The sequence below is a fragment of the Triplophysa dalaica genome, chromosome 14 (genome assembly GCF_015846415.1).
Source record: "Triplophysa dalaica isolate WHDGS20190420 chromosome 14, ASM1584641v1, whole genome shotgun sequence".
NCBI classification, from domain to species: Eukaryota; Metazoa; Chordata; class Actinopteri; order Cypriniformes; family Nemacheilidae; genus Triplophysa; species Triplophysa dalaica.
Window position 1 is genome coordinate 5,818,841 of NC_079555.1, and position 24,753 is coordinate 5,843,593.

General features: G+C 39.0%; 1 protein-coding gene across 1 annotated transcript; it reads left to right on the plus strand.

Moving 5' to 3' along the window:
* Positions 1-1,418: 1,418 nt before the first annotated feature.
* Positions 1,419-24,648, plus strand: kcng4a (potassium voltage-gated channel, subfamily G, member 4a). Its single transcript, XM_056766392.1, has 3 exons — positions 1,419-1,586; positions 2,620-3,532; positions 22,598-24,648. The coding sequence occupies exons 2-3, from the start codon at positions 2,783-2,785 to the stop codon at positions 23,465-23,467; spliced, it is 1,620 nt and encodes a 539-aa protein (XP_056622370.1). The 5' UTR covers positions 1,419-1,586; positions 2,620-2,782; the 3' UTR covers positions 23,468-24,648.
* The last annotated feature ends 105 nt before the right edge of the window (positions 24,649-24,753 follow it).

Sequence of the window (24,753 nt, forward strand, 5' to 3'; positions counted from 1 at the left end):
AATCTATTTTTTTTACATGTACTGTACACTCACCTAAAGGATTATTAGGAACACCATACTAATACTGTGTTTGACCCCCTTTGGGCTTCAGAACTGCCTTAATTCTACGTAGCATTTATTCAACAAGTTGCTGAAAGCATTCTTTAGAAACGTTGGCCCATATTGATAGGATAGCATCTTGCAGTTGATGGAGATTTGTGGGATGCACGAAGCTCCCGTTCCACCACATCCCAAAGATGCTCTATTGGGTTGAGATCTGGTGACTGTGGGGGCCATTTTAGTACAGTGAACTCATTGTCATGTTCAAGAAACCAATTTGAAATGATTCGAGCTTTGTGACATGGTGCATTATCCTGCTGGAAGTACCCATCAGAGGATGGGTACATGGTGGTCATAAAGGGATGGACATGGTCAGAAACAATGCTCAGGTAGGCGTGGCATTTAAACGATGCCCAATTGGCACTAAGGGGCCTAAAGTGTGCCAAGAAAACATCCCCCACACCATTACACAACCACCATAATTGCGTTAATGAGAAATTGAACAGGTGTTCCTAATAATCCTTTAGGTGAGTGTATATGTATGAGATGTATATCACTCTAAACTTTTGAATTATACTTTGTGCAAGTCTAGATGATGCATTTGCTATTTGTATACATTTTTTTAAGCACGGCTAATAAGAAAAATGAGACAATTGTGTTTGCACCCTTTATCTCTTTCATACATCTGTACCGCAGGACCTGTGCCGCATTTCCCCCTGGACCATGAACCTAATAAATACAGCACACATTGGGTGTCTATATGTCAGCTTTAGACTTCACACAATAGGGCTGGACGGTAAACAGTGCACGTATGTAAATATTGTGATCTGGATTGGACTGCCCTGAGTTGTTTGAACTGTGCATACAAATATTTAATTAAAAGATATGATAATATCTAATGCACAGTATACAGACAACAGACTTCAACATTCAAATACACCAGAATATTTTCGTAGTCCTTATTTTGGCTAAAACAACTCATGGCACATCCAAACTATTGTTTCATAATGATGACTCTAATGCGTTATAATGCTCTTCTTATCCAGTTGTTTAGAAACGGGTTTCAATTGCACACAAAGAGTTTAGTCTATTACTGTATCACACACCGAGTGTTTAGTTTCACACACCGAGTGTTATGTTCGTCAGCGCCTCGGTCACTTTGACGCACCGTGACGCGCGTATCTCAAACAGGAGCGTGTAATAAAATAAAGGCTTAGTGCGGGTATGTGAACGTTACGTGACCGTGGATTTCCAGCAGTGCGCCACTATAGACTCGCTTTTAAACTTACCTCACTCACGGAGCGAGAGGTGCGCGCAACCGACCGGCGTTTACGCACACTCGCTCGGAATGCAGTGATAGTGACTCTTAGCGCGCGGGACAGTGATGATGTGTCAGCGCTGTTTATCCGAACTCTGTTAGTTTTCCTGCTTCTGATTGAAAAATTCCGTGCAGGACGTTTAATAATAAGTGAGTTATAAAGGATACGCAGTATTATGGAGTCAATATGAAGAAAGTGAGGAGAGGATGGTCGTGTTGAGGAGTCGGGGTGAGTTGGGACTTTATACTTTGATGCTGTTTAAGGCTGTCATAATATATGAATATAACATATGAATGTTTGTGTTTTTATATTGATGATCTTGCGCTTTATACGTAGCCTAACTTTTGCTTTCGTGGTGTAAGGGAATCTTCTCACTTGTGTTACTGTTTGTGCTTGTGATACTTGACTGTATACAGTAATATTGAACGTGTTTGAATGAAGTCATTTATAACATCTGATAACTATTTGAGACAAGGCTAAATAAAGTTAAACTAGGTGTTGTGTTATGCAACTATTAAATAGCACTGTAAAAGTCAATACAAAATATTACGTTTATGGAGTTTATTATGGTGTTTGTATTTTGACAAATAGTTGAAAATAAGATATGGAGTGGCTGTATAAATAACCAAGTTATAACATTAACTTTAGCTTGTCTGTTGTCGTAAAAGTGTGCACATCATTTTGTGTTCACACCCTTACAAATATAATGAATTGTCTACTTTATTAACATCCCTTTCCTAATTACAGTTTTCACACTTGCTTATGTGTGTTTGTGGACAATCTTGCTCTCTACGCTTTATGCTTATCAGTGTGTAAAAGAGAGAATGTTCCTGATAGAACCACTGGGCTCCTTAACACACTTCCCTCAATTAACTTTCCACACAGTAAAGCAAGCCTCTCTCCCGACGGGAATATGCTTCTATTAATAAATAGTTTATCACTCTCTCTCCCACCCTTTCCCAGCATAATGAAACACCTTGACAACAGCAAATTATTCAATCTCTGTAAAGAGTCGTAGGATGTCTGGAGGTTTGCTAATATGCCCAGCCTCCAGAGACTGCGAGGGTTAACTCTGTCAAAAGATATCATGCCTTTTTATTGAAACAAGAGCTGCATGAATGTAAATACGTATATGTGAAAGATAAAATTTCCATGAAAAAAGTAATGATTGATGTTAATAGTATGAATGCAAATGCCTGTATTCTTAATAGCAAGTGTTTGACCTTGTTGTGTTTTGTTGTCTCCCTGTTGTCTCCAACAGTGTGTAAATTATGTTGACTGTTTGGCTCTTCGCTGAACCGTGCATGAGATCCTATGGGATCCACCTTGGTGTTCTCCAGATAAACACCTCAATGCCCAGCAGCAAGGTATCAAGCTAACACACCCTAACAACCTGAGCCTTCCACTTTTTCTTCAATGCCATCATGCCAATCATCAGCAACGCCAACCATGACTTCAGCAACCTCTCGGTCAGTGACGACAGCAGCTTGGATCACATCTTTACCGAGATCCCGGAAACAGAGACCATCAAAGGTGTGTATTATCAGCGTGCTCAATTTATCCGCCGACCAGAAGATCTTCTTTCGGTGGACCACGGCCTGCAAGCCCTCATCAACGTGGGGGGCAACCGATACACCTTTCCCTGGAGCACGCTGGAGCAGTTTCCTTTGACGCGCTTAGGACGTCTCAGACCCTGCAGCAGTCCTGAAGAAAATGCCCACGTTTGCGATGATTACGATGAGGCACGTCGTGAATTCTTCTTCGACCGCAGCCCCAGTGCATTCCGAGTTATCCTTAACTTTCTAGCGGCAGGAAAGCTACGTATGTTACGGGAAATGTGCGTGCTTTCGCTGCACGATGAACTGAACTACTGGGGCGTGGAAATGGCATACATGGAGCGCTGCTGCAAGCGCAAGATGTACACGCGCATCGAGGAGGTGGCGGAGCTTGAGCGGCGAGAGGAGGAGCGGCGGCAACGTGGCATGCAGCTGGGGCCTCCAGTCGAGGAGACGCCCTACCGTAAATTCATGAATCGTCTGAGGGACATGATGGAGAACCCTCAGTCGGGCTTGGCAGGAAAGATTTTTGCCTGTTTGTCTGTGCTGATGGTGGCAGTGACAGTGGTCAGCCTGTGTATCAGCACAATGCCAGACCTCAGGGAGGAGGAGAATAGGGTGAGTATGTACAAAATGCTGACACGGTAAAAATGGCTTTCAGTGTGAATCCTTTGCATCAACATTCTTTCCCCCAAATGCTCATGTGCGTTATTTTCGAAACCAACACACTGCTGACATGTTGACATTTTCTGAAGTAATGCTCAGCTCTTTTTAGTTCAGTTAGATTGAGACATTTTTCTTCTGTCCGCCTTTGTCTGTGACTTTATGCGGGTAGTAAGCACTTACTTACACTTGTTTACTTCACTTGTTTGCCTCAGGTAGAATGTGAGTACTGTTTGTCGCTGGAGGTGTGTTTCCGGTCGTCATGCAGTCCTGTGTGCTATTCCTAGTGCAAAATAATGAATGCACCTCAGCAGCGCTCCCCAATGTCAGTAAATACCCAGAGAGTAATGAACTGGACCAGCGGTGCCTCCACAATGTCAGAAAACACACACATAAAAAATAATGAACCAGCTCCTGTGAGACCTCAAGAATGTCAGCAGGCACGCGGGGGGTCCGCTTAAAAAGGGTAGACCTTTTTGCTTATAAATGACTATGCATTTTAATCGTGCTTAGATGCCTCACATTGCACAAACACCTTCTTGCCTGTAGTTCGCTTAAGAGTTTTCGTCACAAAATAAATGCTGCGTGTGTTCTTGGATGCTGTGTACATGTCAAGTTGAGCTCTGGTAGTGTCTAGTCAGTTACAGTAGCATGTAATGTCCAACAGGAAGAGTCCTGCTGGAACCAGCAGGACTGTCATATTTAATTCACACTGCCGGATGGTTTGTCAATGTCACCAGCCCGGTGGAACAAGAACGGCCCGAGCATGGAGTCATTCATCTCTGCTAGAAAATGTGTGTGTGCAGGTGTACATTGAGTAATAACAAGATGGCCTTCTCGATCTTTCAGTTCCTTGTGTGTAGTCAAATGTGCAGATTGCGTTGCACAGTTTTGTGTGTTTAAAAGCATGAAACTATACTCCATAAAGTTTTATTCCACTGTAAATTTATATACTACACCCTTTTAGATTACCAAGCAAGGCAGCGAATCTCAAACAATAATGTAAACAGTATTTGTACTGTAAGCAAAAGTGATAAAAATAGCATACAACAAAGCAAACAAAGTCACAAAAAGCTAAATGATGCTGTAACTATAGTGAATAAATCCCAAACTTACAGGCTTGCAGAGTGTTTGCCCAATTTTCCTTAATATTACTCTTTAACATATGTAGCATGCATTTGAGCTCTGAAAGAATCTGTTTTACTGTACAATGTTTCCAGAAAGTACTATATTTGTGAATCTCAGACTACCTTGTACAGTTAAAGCTCTGGTTTATTTAATTGTTTTCTTTTGAGATTTCTTTTGAGAAGGATAGACATAAGATAAGAAAATATGCATTGTGTAGCAAGAGATCAGGTGGATCGGGAATCAGTCAGGTCAATTTGTGTTGTGTGCTGGAGGGCAATTTGTATTATCAAAATCTCACGCGGCATTTTAAATTATTGTTTAGATCAAAACAACCACGTTCTCGTAAGGAGATGAGCTTTATGGCAAAATCACCCTTTATCTTATTAAGTCAGAAGCAGTGGTGCTGAAATTATGGCTATACCCAAGGGTTTACTTTTAAAAGTTTTACTCCATTTCGGTATATATTATATGTTAATAAATGTGTTCTGCTGTGCTTCAGGTTATATATTCAAGTCATGTGATAAAAGGATGAGAACATCAGGTAGTCAGAAGAATCAATAGCACTTTTACGATCTGCCCAATAGATTCTGTACTTCACTTCTACTTCCTGTTTTGATTTTGTCTTGCTCTAGATTTTTGTCATCTCTGGTTTCTGTAGGTTTCCTGCTGCTTTCTTAAATATTCATGTTGACTTTTTGCCTCTTCTTTTGGTGCTTTTCAATCTGCCCTCTCTGCCTTTTCTCACCTTCGCTCTTGTTTGCCAGCTCTCTTTTCCTCTCCTCTCCTCTGCCTTTCTCATTCCGTCTTTCTTTTTCCACTCCCGGGGCTGCAGGTGTAAATTTTGCTTTGTTTGAAGTACAGCAGTGAGGACTCAGAGCAGAGGGTGTTTGGTATGCCAGAAGCATCCTGCAAACTCTCACTCATGGCTGGTGACAGACACACACACACCCCGTGCTGGTGACACACATACTGTACGCTGTAATTTAAGAAGTGCTGGCCACACACACACACTCCCATAAACGTTATTCACGTTTTTTTTTTTAGTGCAATTGTAGGGATGATCTTATCAGGAATGAAAAAAAAATATTATTTTCATATTCGAATACTCAGTTTCGTTATCTTAGTGACTCGTCAGCTTTAAAGAAAGTCTGGATAATTAGGCTGGATGAGGATCATGTCCATCAGACACAATGAAACAGAATGATAGTACTTAAAGTTATTGAACATCCAAAATTGAAAATTGTCATTTCAAACTTTTTTTGACTTTATTTCTTTTACAGAACACAAGAGAAGATATTCGGAAGAATGTTGGTAACCAAACCTCACCGGTACCCATTGACTTGCATTGACTTTGTGTCCATACAATAGAAATGAATGGGTAGCCTACCGCCATTGTATGGTTACCAAAATTATGTTAATCTTGAACTATCCCTTAAAGACATGTTTAGAGACAAAGTCCTCTCAGTCCGCATTTGTGAACAGTATATTTGAAGAGTTTGGTTCCAAAAAGCGATAAACGGCATTTAAAAAAAAAACTAGTTTCTGCCAAAATCAGTATTTTATCAGGTCGGTATTGAAAAGTCACTTAAGCAAAAGACGATATCCGCCGTCTTATTCTTTCATGTTTTCTCCCTTTCTTTCCAAACCGCAATATACGCAAGTCTCACTTCTCTACAGAATGGGATATATTCACTCAACCAATCACAGCACACCATTCCACGCTTTGTAAACAATAATGCCGTTCTGAATATGGTCAGCATCCTAGTTTCCCTGATCTACTTTGTACTTTTTGTTCAACAAACGTTCAACAAACGAAGTAATGTAAGCGATCGAAATCTAATCATTTACGTGAGGAGATTAAGAAGATGAGGCACTCATTTATAGCATTAAAAAGATGACCCGTTGAATTTATTTTAGGAGCGATAACTGATTGAATGTATTTTTAGTCCAGTGCATGTATGTAAGATTAGTATTGTATTGAGTTCAGAGGCTGTCATATGTGTATCAACTCACTTTGTTGTGTATTTTCAACGGTTTCAATATAAAAAAAAAATCACATTAATTCAATGGATTTATTGCATTAAAAAATGTCTTTGATTTATTGTATTTTGGGGAAAACTATGTTTTTATATTAAATCTTTTAAAATCAAAATCTGGATTTGATTTTTTAAATTACTAGATGTATACATGAATCTTTAAAGGTCCCATTCCCCGCGAACACATTTTTCAATTTTGTGTGTAATGTTGCTGTTATGGCATAAACAATACCTGCAAAATAATAAAGCTCAAAGTTCAGTGCCGAGCGAGAAATTGTCTTTAACAGAATTCGCTTTTCAAGGACTACAGATAACAGCCCTCTACTTCCCGGGTACATTATGTCACTAATCTGAGTGCTTTTAATAACCTCCAGCCAAAGGAATATGCAAAAACGGTGCAAGGCCTTCCTTAGAGAAGAATAAGAGCCGCTGGAGTAGTGTTCGGCTACGTTGACTGAGCTACGTGCTAAATTACTTTCACTTTCATCACAGCTACACACATTCTAACACATATAGGGCAGTTGTGTCCTAATGGTTAGAGTCGGACTCGTAATCAGAAGGTTGCCGGTTCGATTCTCATGGCCAGAGGGTAACGACTGAGGTGCCCTTGACTTGCTTGACCTTTCCCCCACTTGCTCCCCGAGCACTGCAGTGATAGCTGCTCACTGCTCTGGTTGTACATGTGTTCACGGCTTGCTGTGCGTGTGTTCACTACTCTCGGGTATTGGTCATCATATTTGACAGATAGGTCACTTTCACTTTTCACTAAGATAACCAACGGTCAAATAACAGCTTCCATGACTTTAACATCGCCTCTGAAAGCTTTTCTGTGTCATTTCCTGATATTTTGTGTGTGTGTGCGCATACCTCTAAAACACGTCTATGAAATGTCCTTTGAAAAATGTCTCCTGGTCAATCTGCCTGTTTTATTATCCAACTCGGGTCCAATATAAAAAGGTAAAACTACCGCTTCTGTTATCAGTGTTAATTAATATAACCGGTCTGACGCCATTCGGTCCGGTGTCATTTCCGTATGTACTGGAAGAAATCCAGTCGTTTTGTCAGAAGAGGAACAGCGGTGTAGAACAGACTTGAAATATGTGTTATATAAAGCGTTTTTCTAAACTAGAAAGATGAAGATCCATTGTTAAACACCAAAAAACCTAGTAAAAGATCAAAACAGCAAACGAATGGATTTCATCTTGACACTTTCTTTGTAAAGGAAACACATTTTCACTCAAATTAGTCAAAATGGATTTATGGCGTTTTGGAACCAAACTCTTCATTTGTACATTTGTGAAAAGTAGGACAGACAACGCATGAACACTTAGCTTTTTAATAAATGAGTTAGTGTGATTTCATAAACTTTTTTTATTTGACTAAAAGTCTCCCACCAATTCAGAGCATTAAGCATTTCCACAAATACTGGATTTGTGCAACAATAACAAAAAAAAAACAAATCCTTTCTATTTGACAAAAAAAACGTACTAAAGACCTTACTTGACCTTGAAGTTGAGCCCACTGCAATCAAAATGCGAAAGGTTTTTAATCCATATATTGCCTGTATAAGCCCTGATCCTGAAATACAAAGTTGCTTAAAATGCTGGAGTTACTGGCAAAGATAATAATGACCACAACGCTGTTCTCCATAGCAGGACACAAAAATGAAAGATGTAATCGAATGCCAATTAAAGGAGTAGGGTTAGTCATGAACGCGCATCGCAGAACAGATCAAGGCGAGCATTTCTTTTTATAAAGTCTGTTTTACCTTAAACCATTTGGAGTCCATTGAAGTCCACTTTATGGAGAAAAATCCTAGAATGTTTTCATCAAAAACCTTAATTTCTTTTCGACTAAAGAAACAAATACATTAACATCTTGGAAGACATGGGGGTGAGAAAATTAACATTTATTTTGAACTCCTTTAACAGCTCAGCAGAGGTACATGTTACCTGCAGCAAAAAATATTAACTGGTCTCCATTTTTTCTTAATTTACAATGCAAACAAAAATATTATTTACAGCTGACAAATCAAATACAAAATAACCAAGGTCAACAAAACATACATGACAGCCAACGTGATTTGTGTGTGTGTGTGTGTGTGTGTGTGTGTTTGTGTAAGTGTGACTAGGTGTTGAGAGTCGGGGTATATAGACAAAACAAATTAAAATAAATTAAGTACAGCAGATTTTATTTTCTTATTAATAAATAAATAATAACAAAACAAAAAATGAGGGGGAAATTGGAGGATCAGGAAGAGGACAAATAGCAACAATAGTAATAATAATAATATTAACGGTCGTAATAGTACTAGTAGTGATGAAATAATAATGATAATACTTATACTAAAGCTATAAAGAGTAAGATATTGTTAGGGAGCCTCTGGGCCCTCTGTGAGCAAGGCATAAATTAGGACCAAAAAGAGGCATCAAAGAGGCCCCAAAAAAAAAACCACCCCCGGCCATCACTCGCATACCACGCCTACACTATATATGTATATGTATTTTGCATTATATATGTATGATGCATTAAAAAGGGGTGACGTGCAGCATGGAGCCAGCCCAGTGCAAAGTCTAGGCCCCCATGCTTACGTTTCACTTATCCTGTGTGTGTGCTATACATATATGCAATTTTTCCTTCTTTTCACGGCTCTGGGCTTCAGTTGGCTTAGGCATCTCAGTTACTGCCCTGTGTTGTTAGGATTATTTGTTGATGGGTGTGATGTGGGGCCAGGAATAGAAGGGAAAAGAGAAGGAAGAAAAATAAGGAAGGAGAAAGAAAAAAGGGGAAGGGAGGAGAAAGGGGAGGGAAGGAGGAAGAAAAGGAATGAAAAAAAAAGTTTAATATTTTATAAGTTATTAATTTAGTCTGATATTAGCTATTGTTGCTACCTCTTCCTAACCATTCTACCCCAAATATTGTGTAGATATTGATGAATGGTGTGTTGTTGAGAATGGTTTCTGACAAAGAGGATTAATATTGATGAATAGTGTATTAGTGTCAAGGGATTCATGATTGATGAAAGTTTATGAGAGATAACAAAGAGGGATTTAATTCTATTGTATTATTTAAGAGTAGAAGTTGACAGATTTTCCATGGAGATGTAATCTGTTATTAAGTTTTTCCAAGATGTAATATGTATGGTATTCCTTGATTTCCATTTCATGAGGATAGTTTTCTTGGCGATAGTTAGAACAACTAGGAGTGATTTACTATCTGTATTGTTTGAGTTGATTATATGTGACATCTCATATGGTTGGATGGTGACTCAGTAACATTTTCCCAAAATTCTTTAACTGGAGTGCAATGCCACATGGCGTGAAGATAGGTGTCTGGTTTGTTTTGTGTACACTGTGAGCATGTTTCTGAAGTTAAACCCATTTTAAATAATTTTCGTCCAGTAAGCTGAAATCTATGAAGTACTTTATGGTATAAATTGAAGATTGGCATTTTTTCGTCATGAAGTAAATATTTTTACAGATTTGTGTCCTGATGAGGAGAAATAGATAAATCTGACTCCCATTTAACCTTTGGTAGACCTAATGTATTGTCTGGTTTCGATATAATTTTACATATTTTGGAGAATAGTTTTTTGAGGAAGAAATATTAGTTATTGCAAATATTGGAAGGGGGAGGTTTAGATTAATTGTCCTAATGTCAGTTATTGATGAATTGATGATTTGATTTTTATGTATTCCAAAAAACAATTGCTCCAAATGCCATATCTCTGCACCAAGTGGGAGAATGGTACCAGGTTATTATTATGAAAGATACGTTGGAGTTGTGTGGTTCCCTTTTCTGCCCATGTTCGCAAATTGAGAGGCTTTTTGTTAGCTATAAAATCTGGTTTATTCCAAATCGGGTGTATTTAGATGGTACAAGAGGGAAGTTTATGGTTTGATGGGGTTGCCATGGTCTCCACTTTAATGAATTAACTGATCATTTAGCCATAGCTTTTCAGTGCATGATTATTTTCTACATCATAAGTGACAGAGTAGCTAGAATTCTATATGTTCTGCTCATTCTAAACTATATTGGACAGGATATTGCAGAGGGCCAGATGGTGCTTGTACAGGTGCAAGGCATGAGTGGTTTTGGGCTTGTGTTACAAAGTTTTGCATTTTGGCTGGGTGATTTGCCAGAAGGGGAGGACCTGGAACAGGTGGTGTCGCATGGTTAGCGATGATCTTGGCCTGGGTTCTGAATCTAAGCAGTAGGTGAGCAATCCACAGCACAACCTGGATGACACTTAGGTTTCCTTCTGAGTGGGCAGATACAGTTCTTTGCCAGAATGAGGTGGGGAGGGTGACTCAGTCAGAGACAGGAAGAGAAAAACTAGATGTTTAGCTATTGGTTGGTTTGGTAAACTGTAGTCTCCAGTCATTTTATTTTTCCGGAGCATGATTTTAAGGCCCCCACCACTTAATGGAAGCTGTGTTCCTTTGATTTACTTTTTCCTGCATTGATGCAGGCTACACAGGGGGCAACTATGCTACTTGATTGTATAGAGCATCATTTGAGAGAGCCATTGTTTTGTATTCTGTTTTCACAGCAGGGCTTCTGTAACTGGGTATATTGAACAATAGTTCTGCTGTTATTGAAAAAAGTTTTTGTCTGTATTGAAAATAGCATGTATCACAACAACGCTTTAATAGATATAAAACTGTTATTCAAAGAGGAAATTATGTTAGAGTAATCCAAAGCCATTCACCACAATTTTTCTTTAGTCAGAATTAATACAGAAAGAGTCAACATCTCTATGATGTACCAGTATGAAAAGATGAGAAATGTGGAGCTGAGAACTCCACAAAGTAAGTTTTTCAGCGTTTTCATGTAGGTCAAAAGTGTTAGGATCACCTGTGTTAAAGCTTAAACTGTGGACCTCAATTCATTGGCTGAATTCTTGCTTTAAAGGAACAGAGTGACATGAAAAAAGTGCAGAATGATGGCTGTTCTTTGTCTCCCTGGCTGTTGTTTGCTATTCCGAGCAACATCCTTGCAGTTTCAAGGTTAAAGGGTCATATAAAAGATACTCTCCAGTGTCTTACAGGTGTATGTAAACAAACACACACATGGCTGAACCAGTGCTCTTCTGTTTTATGTCTGATGTGGTGAAGTTGTCTAAAGCTCAGAGCTAGTAACCAGAATGTGCTGGTTTGGCCCCAGTGAAAAGAGAGCCATTACCAGTGCACCCTTGAGCAAGCTGCTGGGCCCCAGGTTTTTCGTAATCTATGATGCCATTATGTGAAAATTGTGGAAACCGGTTCCATCAGGTCTGGTTGTGTGGTGATAAAGGCTTTATACTGGCAGATGCTGTTTAGAAAACATGGTGTGGTGCTGCAGGTTCAGTTAATGTATGTGAGACGGCTGAGCGTTTCCTCCTGTGCTATGCGCTACAATGCGCTCAGCAGAGAGGAAATAAAGAGAGTAAGTGAATAGTGTTATCTATCAAAAGATTTCTTTCATAAAGTGGCTTTATCCCAGAATTTAAGATTTATTTTTAATGCCCGCCCACTTGTTATTGTGCCCCTATTTTTTATTTGGTTCAATTTCTTTTACAGTCTCTCTAAAGTCGAAGTTAAAGTGCATATGTAGGCTAGATAAAACAACACAAAAAGTTAATATTCAAGTTAATGTTTCCATTCAAAATATCCTCTTTTGTGTTTAGCAGAACAGATTTGTGGGTTAACCATCCCTTTAAGTTGTTTCATAGATGCTTAATTGGACTGACTGGGACACTCCAGAAAATCACTCTTTTGGTTTTGACTTCGAGTAACTGTCGTGTTCGAAGATGAATCACCCTTGAAGTCCTGCTTCTCTGGAAGACTTTAATGTTTTCCCCTAGGACTTTTCTGTACTTTGCTAAATATATTCTTCTTTATGTCTTTCTGAGTCTCTCTGTTGGGAGATGCCTTCCTATAGATTGTGGTTTGATTTCAATCATTTATTTCACAATGTTTTAAAGTATTTTTTTTTCATTTTCGGGTATTACTCAGTCAATATCATTCTTTCTTAAAATATTCTTTACTTAGGATGATGAAAATAATTCAAAAACATTTTTGCTGTGTTGGGAAACATATGAATGACATTTTTTATATTATTATTGATTCTAGATCTAGAATGAATACTAAACAATAATAATATAAAAAAAATAGTAATTCATATGTTACCCAGTCTGGGAAAACAGAGTATATATAAACAGCATTACAATTATATATTTAGACCTTCCTGATAGACCCCCATTTCTTCCATACATGTAATCTTGCTATCCAAAATTTGGTGATAATAAATAGCTTTTGTAGAAGAGCTTGTCGCTGGATAAGTACATGGCATTAGTTTCTTTAGCAGTTGATAGCAAGTGAGTTAGTTATTATTGTGGTAGCCTTGGTTCCTGGTTTAGTACCTGTCTAAACATATCACATGGGACAGGTACATCCCAATCTGGTTAGTTATTTTACATGTTGGTCAAATTTCCTGTCTATCCTGGTTAGCCACCAGACATAATTCCTAACAAAATCTAGTCAATCGTCTGATTTATGAAAATATCAAAAGGTAAGACAGGTATAGCAGACCATAGACGGAAATGAAAGAGCTAAATCCCACTGATCCAACAAATGTCAACAAACACTGACATTATCATTTTTTATGTATGTTTTGTTGATGTTTGTTGCATCAGTGTAAAATAGGCTTAAGATCACTAATTAATGAGCTTTTTAATTTTCAATTAATTCATTAAAAACTTTTTTCACATTGCCATTATGGAACACTTTGTTTACTAATTCTCAAAAATGTTATAGACATTGGCGTTACTAACATGTTTGACTCTCAAATTGTTCTGTTAATACAACATCTTTCAGCAAGAGCAGGATTAGCCCTTTCTCTTCTTATGATAACTGTAAATAACACCACTAACAATAATATCGGCTACTATAATAAATATCAACAGTGGTGAAGTCCAAAACACTGGAAAGTCTTACCAAAATTGACATAGCAGTATTTAATAGACAAATCCAAATGGGCCGTCCGTCAAATAATAACGCACAGCAGCTTTTTTTATAACCGATTGAAGAGTGCAGCATTTGAGACGTGCACAGACCACAAAGATCCAGTGGAAGACAGTGGCTATATCTGAAACCACAGGATGACACACATATCCTACAAGACACCGATGCGCAGTGTAAAGTTTCCTGTATGGTTTCCATTCACAAAGCATGCAGTTCATCAAAAATGTGATTGTTAGTCCTGGATATTTATGGTATAGAATGCAGCAATTGTCTGAGCATAACCATATCTAGCATCAACACAGGTCTCATGGCTACATACTGCTGATGTTTGTACCCATTGTCTATCTCCACCCAGCCCTTTTTTCTCCTGCCTCTTGTCTCTTTACAGACCAACTGCCTCCATGAACCAGTTCCCTGACCTCTTTGTTCTTTTTCCATTGAGGTGTTTATGGACTGGCTGTGTGGTATCCATGTCTGTTCAGTGTCTCCTGGGTCCTGACTAAAAGCTAGATATGCTCATCTGAAAGGGGAGGAATGGATGTTACAGTGCCACTTACAACCGGACAAGAAAAATAGTCTATTTAAGTACACAGATGCAGATGTGAATGCTCGGTTTGCGCATTGCAGGCGTATGGTCCCGTTTTACAAAGTTAGGCTACTGGGCATTCTCACGTTCATGTGACAATAAAAAGTATCAGTACTCAGTTGGAAATTGAGCTGACTCAGATATACGTTTCTCTTTAAATTGGTTAGTCCATGATAGTTGTTGACCTTAAATAGAAAACTGACCATTAAAGCAGGCAACGTGAGTGCCCTATGGCACCCCATGCTTGTGTTTTGAATTGCATTTAGACTAAAACATTTGCAAACTTTATAGAGTAAAAAATACTGTATTACTTTGTCAGTTTTGCTTATGAATAATAATTACATCATGACATTCAATAGTGTTTTCAAATAATATGCTGGAAGCTTTGGAAGCCAGCAGCTGGCAGATAAGCTTGGTCTTTGTTTTATGTGTCCAGCGACAGTTTCCTTTGCACTAAAGCCAAGTAAAATTAAACTCTAAATATAATGGCATGTAATATAATATAATTGCTGGAGGTAAGGAAAGAACAAACTCATCATTTCTTAAAGTTCTAGGCTAAAGCTGCTATGCCCCTGGTTTCTGTTGTAAGTCTGAAGCAGAGGTGCTCTGGCACAGCGGCTGGTGGAGGACCCCGGTAGTAAACCTTGTTTGAAAGGGTTTGCAGTAACCTGCCATTAAGGACAGATCAAATGGAGCGAGCACTGCGTCAGTCTTCAGAGATGGGGGAGGATAGCACAGAAGAAAAAGAACATAATGAGAATGATGGCTTGGATGAAAGATGTGGGTGGGCGGAACCAGTGCTTCCAAAGGTCATGTGGGTGCAGTCACAGGTAGTTGCCTGAGGATCGGGTGTTGTGGGAAAGTTTTTGTGTTTGAAGTATATGTGGGTGAGCTGGTGTCTTAAGCCCGATTCTACAAACATGCACTCACTAGAGCTTATCAAGATCAAGTTCAGCCGGAACTTTGATAGATACTGAGACACACTGAGTGTGAAAGGCTGTACATGCTCACAATGCCAACTCAAACTCTCTCCCCGCCTCCATCCATCGCTCCATCCCTTCATTACTCTCCATTTTAGCAGCATGAGGTGGGGAGAAGAGGACGAGCTTGTCTTGCTAAAAAAACAGTGCTTAGCAAGCTGAAGATGGAGAGGCAGGTGTTTAAGATTCAGAGGCCGTCTCTCTGTGTACTCTAGCTAGTGCAGAGCTGAACCCTCCTGCTCTGCACCTTTAGGTTTCAGAGCTGGGATGAAAATGAAAAGTGATGCTGGAGAAATATCTTAGCATTTTGCAAAATAGTGTTCAGGACAAAACAGAGTGGATTGCATTTTGTAGGATTACACAGATTAAAGGATCGCACTGAACTGTGTGTGGGTGTTGATTAGAAAGGTATGATGAGGTAAGGTGGGACGGTCCAAAGAAATCTCACAAATGGGACGTCTTAAGTCAAAGTAAACAAGGTTTGCAGCCCATTTTACTTCAGTAATGTGATGTGAAACAGGAAAGTAAATGTAGGACTTTGTAGGAATGTACTTTCCATTGGGAATTGGCCCTTCTCTAAACTCCGCCCCCCATCGTTACTGTTGCTATCTCCGACAAGCTGTCGGTATCTGCCATACGCACCCAGTGTAAATGTGTTCACTCCCTTGGGAAATGTTGAAGAATTTCTGGAAAAAAGACACACTGATTTCATACAGAAATCAGAGGTATGCATTTGAGGGATATATTCAGGATTTGAGATAGCTGTAACAATATTTTTACCTATTTTTGCGTCCACACCAGCAGAAGATGACGTAACATTAATTCTAAACTCATACGACCCAGCAGGCTACTAACATTACTGTCACTATAGCTATCCAAAATTTGGTGTATTAAGCGTTTATATTTAATCCAAATTTTGTAGAGATAGAGTAACCCCAGACAGAGATTTGGTCGGCCGTAATCCTTCTTTGTGAAAAAGGAAAGTCAATTTTTAAATGTTCTGTACAAAAAAGAACAATCCATCAGTGTCTTAATCTTTATTTGTGTTAAATACAGCAACACAATGTAGGTGTTGCTTTACGACTTCATTGCTGAAAACGTCTTAAAATGCACTGCAAAAATGCTGCTCTCTGAAGGATGAAGGTGAGCTCATCACATCACATCACTGGGATGCAATGTATATCTTGCCAGCTTGCTCAGTCATGTAATATTTAATAAGTAATAATATCAATAAGTATTATATCAACCTTAAAACGCCACTTCCCGAAAGCTTCCGTCAGTAATTCGGACATTATTGATGATTAATATTGATCACCAAAGCTCTACTACCGCAGCTTTTCGGGACTGGTTTGTTTGTGGGACAAAATGGCGGTCAGTCATGGGGGCACATAAAAGCGCCGTTATGATTGGTCATATTGCCTGTCAATCAAACTGCTTGCGAAGGGTCAATTGATTGGATGGTTATAAGAGGACTCAATGTAACTGCTTGAGGGAGTGGGTGAAAAAGAATAAGGCTTTGTGATGTTAAAAAGAAAGTTTTTAGAGTTAAAGCAAATTACTACATTACGTGAAAAGTTTGCTGTAATATATATGTTTGAAATAGGGAGGCAAAAGTTACAAAGTGCTTTAATTTCACAATAAAGTAAGTAGAGAAATGAATGTACAACTTTTTATATAAAGTTTCATTTGCAATCAATAGTCAGCTATTTTAATATGAACTCTAATTCTAAATTATCTAAGCTATGCTATTCACATTAATAAATTCAATTTGTTTAACTGTGTATCCTTTCTAAACAATTTTGGGCATTAAAATTTGTATGAAGGAAATCAAATTTGAGAGCTGCAGGAGTCTTTTGATCTATAAAGAGGAAATCTTTGAGCCATTCATATGACTTTCCGGAAGAATAATATACCTGTATGTGGGAATATCTTAATATCTCAATTGAGTCTGGTCATCTGTCATGTCCCTGTCTATCTCTGGTCTGTGGCTTTATTATTCCACACCAGAAAGATGAGGGTTTCTGGGTAACTGCAACGTAGTACACCGAGTTTTCACAACGTCCGTCCCTCCATATCCGTCTCTGCCTCCCTCTCAATCCCTACCTATGATCTCAAGGTCATTTTAGCATACGGCTTCATCAGCAAACACAACCTGGTAAACACAGCATGACAGATTAAGCACGCTTTTCCTGTGTTTCACGTACTTTATCCTCCATGTCTTTCAAACAACGTTCGATAGAGAGCAGCCACAGCGAGTGCTCTGAGATTTAAATAAATGCAATGTGCTGACCTCCGCAAATTCCTGCTTGTGGTCTTTTCTAGATGCATTATGAGGCACTATTGACTCAGAGCCAGAAAGTTTGATAACGCATATTTTGGCAAGAGAAAGTGAGAGACAGAACAGGTTTAGATGATGAAAGAGACGTTTGGGAGAGAGACAGAAAGGTGTGGAGGCTGATGTGGAAGACATGGTGAGCAACGCTATCGCAGTGGATAAGACCTAGTGTAACCACATTGCGTCATATCCCTGTATAGAAAACGTCCATGCTGGACTAAAGTGATATATTTTTATAGGATTTCTGACCATTTATGGATACCTGCCAAAAAAGAGTGGTGAAATGCCTCTACATCAGAACCAGTCTGTAGATGAAAAAAAACATTCTTAGAGAGTCCTCAGCCTCATATTTTAACACTTCTGTGACAAAGTCACAGGCTCGAAAACATCAGAGATAAAACATCAGAGCCTTGGAGTGTCTGTGAGGATTGTGAGATGTTTCTACCTATTATCCTTAGCACGTTGATTCTCTTTTTCCATCTCCTCTTTTTGTATAGTTCAGTTCAGAGTAGGAAATTTTAATTGAAAATAAAGCTTCTCTTTACAGGCAACAAGCAATTGTGACCCTGCCTTTAAAAACCAAGCTAAAGTCATTATTTGTTGATTCAACCTTGATGTCTTTAATATGTAAGGGATAATGTACAGGCAGCCGGTTGTTATCACAGAAATAAGCCTGGACTGTGTGATCTAGGATCACATTGAAGGGGCTTATTTTGCGATAACAACAGGCTGCCAGTACATTTTCCCTTATATATATTATATAAAGACATCAAGGTTGCAGACCTTCTTGGAGGAAAAGCCGTTTATTTTCTGTTTTAAAGCGGCCGTGCAACGTTGTTTCATGCATTCTAACTTCTTTCCAATGTTAAACGAGCTGTCTTCTCTGCTTAACATGGTCAAGTTGTAAAAAAACTTGTGCTCGTTACTTAGCCCCAGCGCTCGTACAGGTTTCGTGAAGTTTTTTTCAAACATATAAAACTGTTTCGTAAGAATTTTTCTTAGTCCCTTATTGGACAATTCTCCCGGAAAAGCACACGGCAGCAAGGAGATCAGGAGAAGGAGCATGCACGGACTTCACTTGTTTGCAGGAGAGAGCATATGTTTGCGAAGTTCAGGTGTTTGTTTGTTGAGATTGGCAAAACCCTGTGTGTTATGCCCGCTTTATGATGTCAAATGTCATGAACAGGGAATTTGGTTCAATCATTTGGAAATATAATGTCATATATGCTATTCAAATACATTTATTGTATATTTCATTTGTCAAAAAAACCTGTCAAAATAATTTGCATCCGGGTTACCGTGTGTTATTAGTTTGAGCGGTTGTTATCTTGGAATAACATACCTGCAAATGTCGCGACTGGCCAATCAGATCCAAGCATTCCAATGAGCCGTGTAGTAATGACTTGATAAGGTCAACTGTTGTAATTACAGTGAAATTAATACTTGAAATCAAACTTTGATGCTTGTTATCTCATTATTTGATTTTGAGACTTTAACCTGGTTTTCACACGCAAGGTCACAATTACATCCTCTTGCGTCCATTTTAAATGTTATATGAACATATATTGAATATTTATTTTATATATATGTAATATTCAGTCATGCAGCTGTTCTGAGTAATAAGATGACTTTCCCAAAGGCCATACAGAGCTGGTGTGTAAAATACATGTTCATAATATTGATCCACTGTGGAAACCTGGTTGCAAGTGTTTTGCATAACTCAATTTAAGTCTTGAATATTGTTATAATGTTGAGAGAAATTTCGAGCATGTCGGACTGTTTATAGTGCATATGTTTGTATACAGTCCTTATTTGGTTTGGGCTAGATCCCTGATGCGGTTTTGCTCTTTAAGAAATACGTTTTAATTAAGTGATATTTTTCCAAAGTCAAATACTTTTTGGCCAATTGTTTTTCACAGAAATGTGTAAGGATTAGCACATGTTATTCAGATCACCATCTAAACTCCTCATCTCTTTATGACATTCCACCTCCAGGGTCCCCATTTCTCATTCACCTACCAGCATACAGATTGTATTATCCCGACCGCATTTCGCTTTCAATATATCAATTCATGCAGTCTCAGACCCACCCTCTACATTCAAACTGCCAGAGAGCCCACCTAACATTCAATCAGAGGCTCGTAATGGAAAAAATGGCTGTCAGTTCGTATACACTCTTTAGCGCTAACAAAGCTTCTTATGCATAATGGCTAGAATGGAGGCTCTTTTTGGCCTTTTTATTTTTTGTCTCACTCCTAGACTGCAGCATTTGGGTTGAGTCTAACTTGTATTGATTTCATTTGTCTTTATAGTCGAGTGCAACAGCTGGACTCCGGAACAGTAATTTGGTCAAATAAAAATAAATCATTGGTTTGATTCAGGGCTTATATAACTCTGGCGTTTTTATACTCAGAATGCATCTGAATACCACATGTATGATTTTATTATCATGCTGTTATTTTCTACTATCTCAAACTTTATGTCTAGGTGGTAATCTACTCATCAGCTCTGTAGCAGACTTTTAAACATAGACGGCAGTGCAGACACAGGGGCTGTGGTTGATTGCTTTTGGACTCGAAGGGGGGGATGTCATTGACATTTTTAGTGGCAACGCTCAGATAAGGTCACACTAAGTGCATTAGCACTGAGAAATTGACAATCAGCACGACGAGTTGCAAAGTGTTAGCCTTCTTTAAATTGCATAATGTCTGCAGCTGCAGACGCTTCATCCTCACCACAGAGAGATGTGGAGCAGTGAGGAAAATGGAATGAGATGAAGTTGTGGGAGATTAAGATGAGAAGGGCTGAGAAAGTGTGAGTGGGGAGGGTGACATAATGAGGAAGAGGGAGAGGAGCTTGCATACTGGACGGAGGACGACATAATGTCTGTGCTGTGTGATAAAGGTTTTAGGTTGCTGAGTTTACACAAATGAATCAACACATACAGCTGCTGCAGTATAACATTACCAGCTTACTACGGTAGCAGTCCACAACAGTGTTTTAGTTCCAGGGTAAAATAATGAAATTGATAAATAACGTGTTTAGATGGGTGTTGTTCGGTTTTAGCTGCATTATGACGAAGTTTGCTACATTGTTGCTGCAATTCTAAAGACTGAAAGATGCTCAAATTCGTTTACATGAAATGTAAAAGTGCTTGAAAGTTTTTGTTAGGGTTATGTTTATGGTTAGAGCATTGAAATAACTGTAGGTCACAGAGACATGGACTGCGTATGTGTCGTTGTTGTTGTATACTTGGTGAGAGAGCATTAATGATTTTTGAAGGTGTTTTGAAAGATAAGGAGGTTGTGAAGATGAACTGATGAAAACGCAAGGTGTTTGTGAAGCGAAGATTTCAACATTTCGGTTTATACCACAGCCGCAAATTCTTCATTCAGATTGGTTGTCTTTCAAGTTGGGCTGTCAAACGATTAATTGCGAATAATCAAATCCAGAATAAAAGTTTGTGTTTACATAAAATATATCTATTTACTGTGCAAATTCATTTTGTTTTTATAAATACATACATGTATATACAGTATACATATTTTTGGAAATATTTACATGTATTTATTTATGTTTACCAATAATTAAAATCATGTATAAATGTTTATTCATTTATTTTATATTTGTATGTATGTGTTTGTTTGTATAAATACATAGTACACAGACATATATTATGTAAGCATCAACTTTTATTTTGTATACTATTATTAGCAATTCATCGTTTGACAGCCCTACTTTCAGAGTAATAATGAATTTCTATAGATTGATGGTTATTAATGTTGTTTTCTGAGGCTACTATATATCTATAGATTTTATTTCACTGTTCTGAAACGTTCAGGCTCAACGTCTTTTTTTATTATTATTCAACAATGTTCTTTTATTGTTATTTTACATACCCGCTGCGGCATTACTGTAAAGAGCAATTTGTAAATAACCTATGCAAATGTGATTACAAAAAAAATGTCCGATGCATAACCACTACAGAACAAAAAGCATTTACGTTTGTGAGACTCTTCAAGTAACTGCACATCGCACAGCTAATTTGTTAACATGACACAACTGCAGTATTTTCCCTTGAGTTCTGCTCGAACTAACGCATCTCACCAAATATTAATTAAATCTGCTATCTCAGAATCTCTCCCGTGACCGCTCTGTTCCTTTCCCGTTTTTTTTGAGATTTTTACTTTAGAAGGCGCTTGCTGGCACTGAAGGATAACAACATGATAAAACGTGATTTGCGCTAACATCTCATCATATCCTGTGTGATAACATCGCGTGTGATGTTAATGAAATATGTTTTCACGAAATGAATTTCTAATCTGATCTGACTGGGTGTACAGTGCAATTTTCTGGGACAACATCAGAAATCATATCTCTGTAGCATGTAGGGAAGAAATGATTTTGGCTGCTTTTAGTATGTGAAGTGGACGTAGGCTGAATATAGAGTATTTAATATTACAAGGGGCATTTGAAAGTCAGCATGGTCCGGTTTGTCTTTTCTGTTAACCCATCACTCTCAACGCATCAGTCTGACCTTTGACTCCGGCTAATTAACCAATAATGACTGAAGTCAGATAGCGTGACTGTAATACTAAAAGTACAGTAAATACTTTCTGTAAAGGCTGTGTTTTCGCAATCTGCCATTTCCTTATCTTTTCCATTAGCCTTGCCCCCTTTCATGTATTAATGACCACCTTTTTGCTCCCTGATGGCTTTTATTATATAAAACTCAGTTTGGCTATCGTTGATCAATAGACATGGGTATAACTATAATAATATAATATTCATATAACATTTTCTTTTACTATTTATATGTCAGGCACTACTATATTTTGTATGACTGAAGAAGATGTGTATTTAAAATGTCATAGAATTTGATATTTCATATGAAATTGTGCTCAACTTGGCTTCAAATTCATTTTTCACTCTCTTCTCTCTTCTAATTTAGGGTGTGTGCTCTCAGAAGTGCTACCACATGTTCATCGTAGAGACGGTGTGTGTGGCCTGGTTCTCCACCGAGTTTCTGTTACGTTTCGTGCAGGCAAGCAGCAAGCTGATGTTCATCCGTAGTCCCTTGAACATCATCGACGCCATGGCCATCCTGCCCTACTATGTGACTCTGGTCGTAGTGGAGGAGAACCCAGACGAGATGCACGATAGACGTACAGGCAGGGGCTACCTGGATAAACTAGGGCTCGTCTTGAGAATCCTCCGTGCCCTTCGGATTCTCTATGTGATGCGCCTGGCCCGCCACTCCCTGGGCTTGCAGACGCTGGGGTTGACGGTGCGCCGTAGCACGAGGGAGTTTGGCCTGCTCCTGCTCTTTTTGTGCGTGGCCGTAACGCTGTTCTCACCGCTGGTGCACCTTGCAGAGAGCGAGCTGACCGGAGTGCAGGATTTTAGCAGTATTCCTGCTTCCTACTGGTGGGCGATCATCTCCATGACGACAGTGGGCTACGGAGACATGGTGCCAAGGAGCATCCCAGGTCAGGTGGTGGCGCTCAGTAGCATCCTGAGTGGGATCTTAATCATGGCCTTCCCAGCCACCTCCATCTTCCACATGTTCTCCCGTTCGTACCAGGAGCTGAAACAGGAGCACGACAGGCTGTTTAAGGAGGAGTGTGCGGCAGCCGCTGCAGCCATCTCCTCAGGGACCGAGGAGGAGCAGGACACAGGATGGGTGGCCCATCCAGCTCCTAGACTAATTCTCACCCCAGACACCGAGACACCAGGTTCCACCGAAGACCTTTCTCTAATGGGCAATGGACGAGAGACACCTGGAAACAACAATCACCCTTTACCCGCTGGAGCCTTTTAAAGGATGTAGACATTGTGCATATCTATATACTGGACTGCATCAAATCTGTTCTTCCAGACCCTGAGACTCTGAAGCCTTATGCAGAGGACAGGGTGAATTCACAAAGAGAACTCTGTCTAAACAGTTAGGACTTTCAAGGAACTTCACCATCCGAGTGAAGCTATTTTGTCTTCCATCAGCCACAAGCTGACTACATCTCATTAAAAAACGACTTCCTTCGCATTCTCACTGTGGACTTTACTGCCATCTCAAATTTATCATTCAACCAACATTCACAAAATAGTGATAAAAAGTAAAGTTACATACAGTAGTAAAACTTTGACTTTTTGGAGCCTGCTTCCACACTGTTAGATAGACAGCGGGAAATTCTGTTTCTTTAATTTGCTTTTCCAAACAAATCCAAAGATGTTCTGTGAGGTAGTAATATTTGTCAGGTGTAGGAAATTGCTCTTCCAGTAAATGGACATACACCATTTCCTGCATTAGTCGGGACAGACACACAGTGTCCATTGTACAGTTCCAAATCTCCAAATAAAAACAACAGTAATCTGAAAGTGCTGTCCCGTTTTTTAGGAAAAGGATTTTATAATCCTCTTCTTTGAAACGCACAATCATTAGACACAGTCACCCTGTTCTCTCTGCTTTTAACGAAACAGCACATACTGTATGTACTCTCACCATCTGCCAGCTCTGGCATGCAGCAATGGTAGAGATGGGAACTATGTTGTGACCTTAATGAGGTCAATCTTCTGTTCCAGGGAAGTGTTTTTTTCTCTCCTCATTTTATTTTTGGTTTGTGCATTGGACGATTTTCTCCCAGGAGATCTGCTGCCCTAAGGTAAAGAGGTTTTTTGTATAATGCCACAAAATTGTCCAATTGCCCAGTGCTCACAGGAACAGCGGGTCCAGTTGTGGCGGCAATATTTATGAGAATAAGTATTAAACATGCAGTGTTTTCTCAGAGATGCAACTCATTCCACTGAGTCTTGATCAATTTTGCTTTGTCAACGAATCACAAAATTGCACCTCTAATCAAATTATTCAGTCACCTGGAGTCAGATGTTCCACAAACGGCCTTGCCCCTGCTCTGAAAATCCCAGAAGGCTAAATCATGGATTGGAAAAGTGCAGAACAAAGCAAGTGGGTATCGTAGACCAATCACATTACATGTGTACTGTAGCTCTTCTGGGGATTAACTGACTGGTTGAATTATTAAATGGACAACCGCCTGTTCTTAACAAAAAACTATTTATTCTTTGTTTTTCTTCCATAGTATACACATTCAA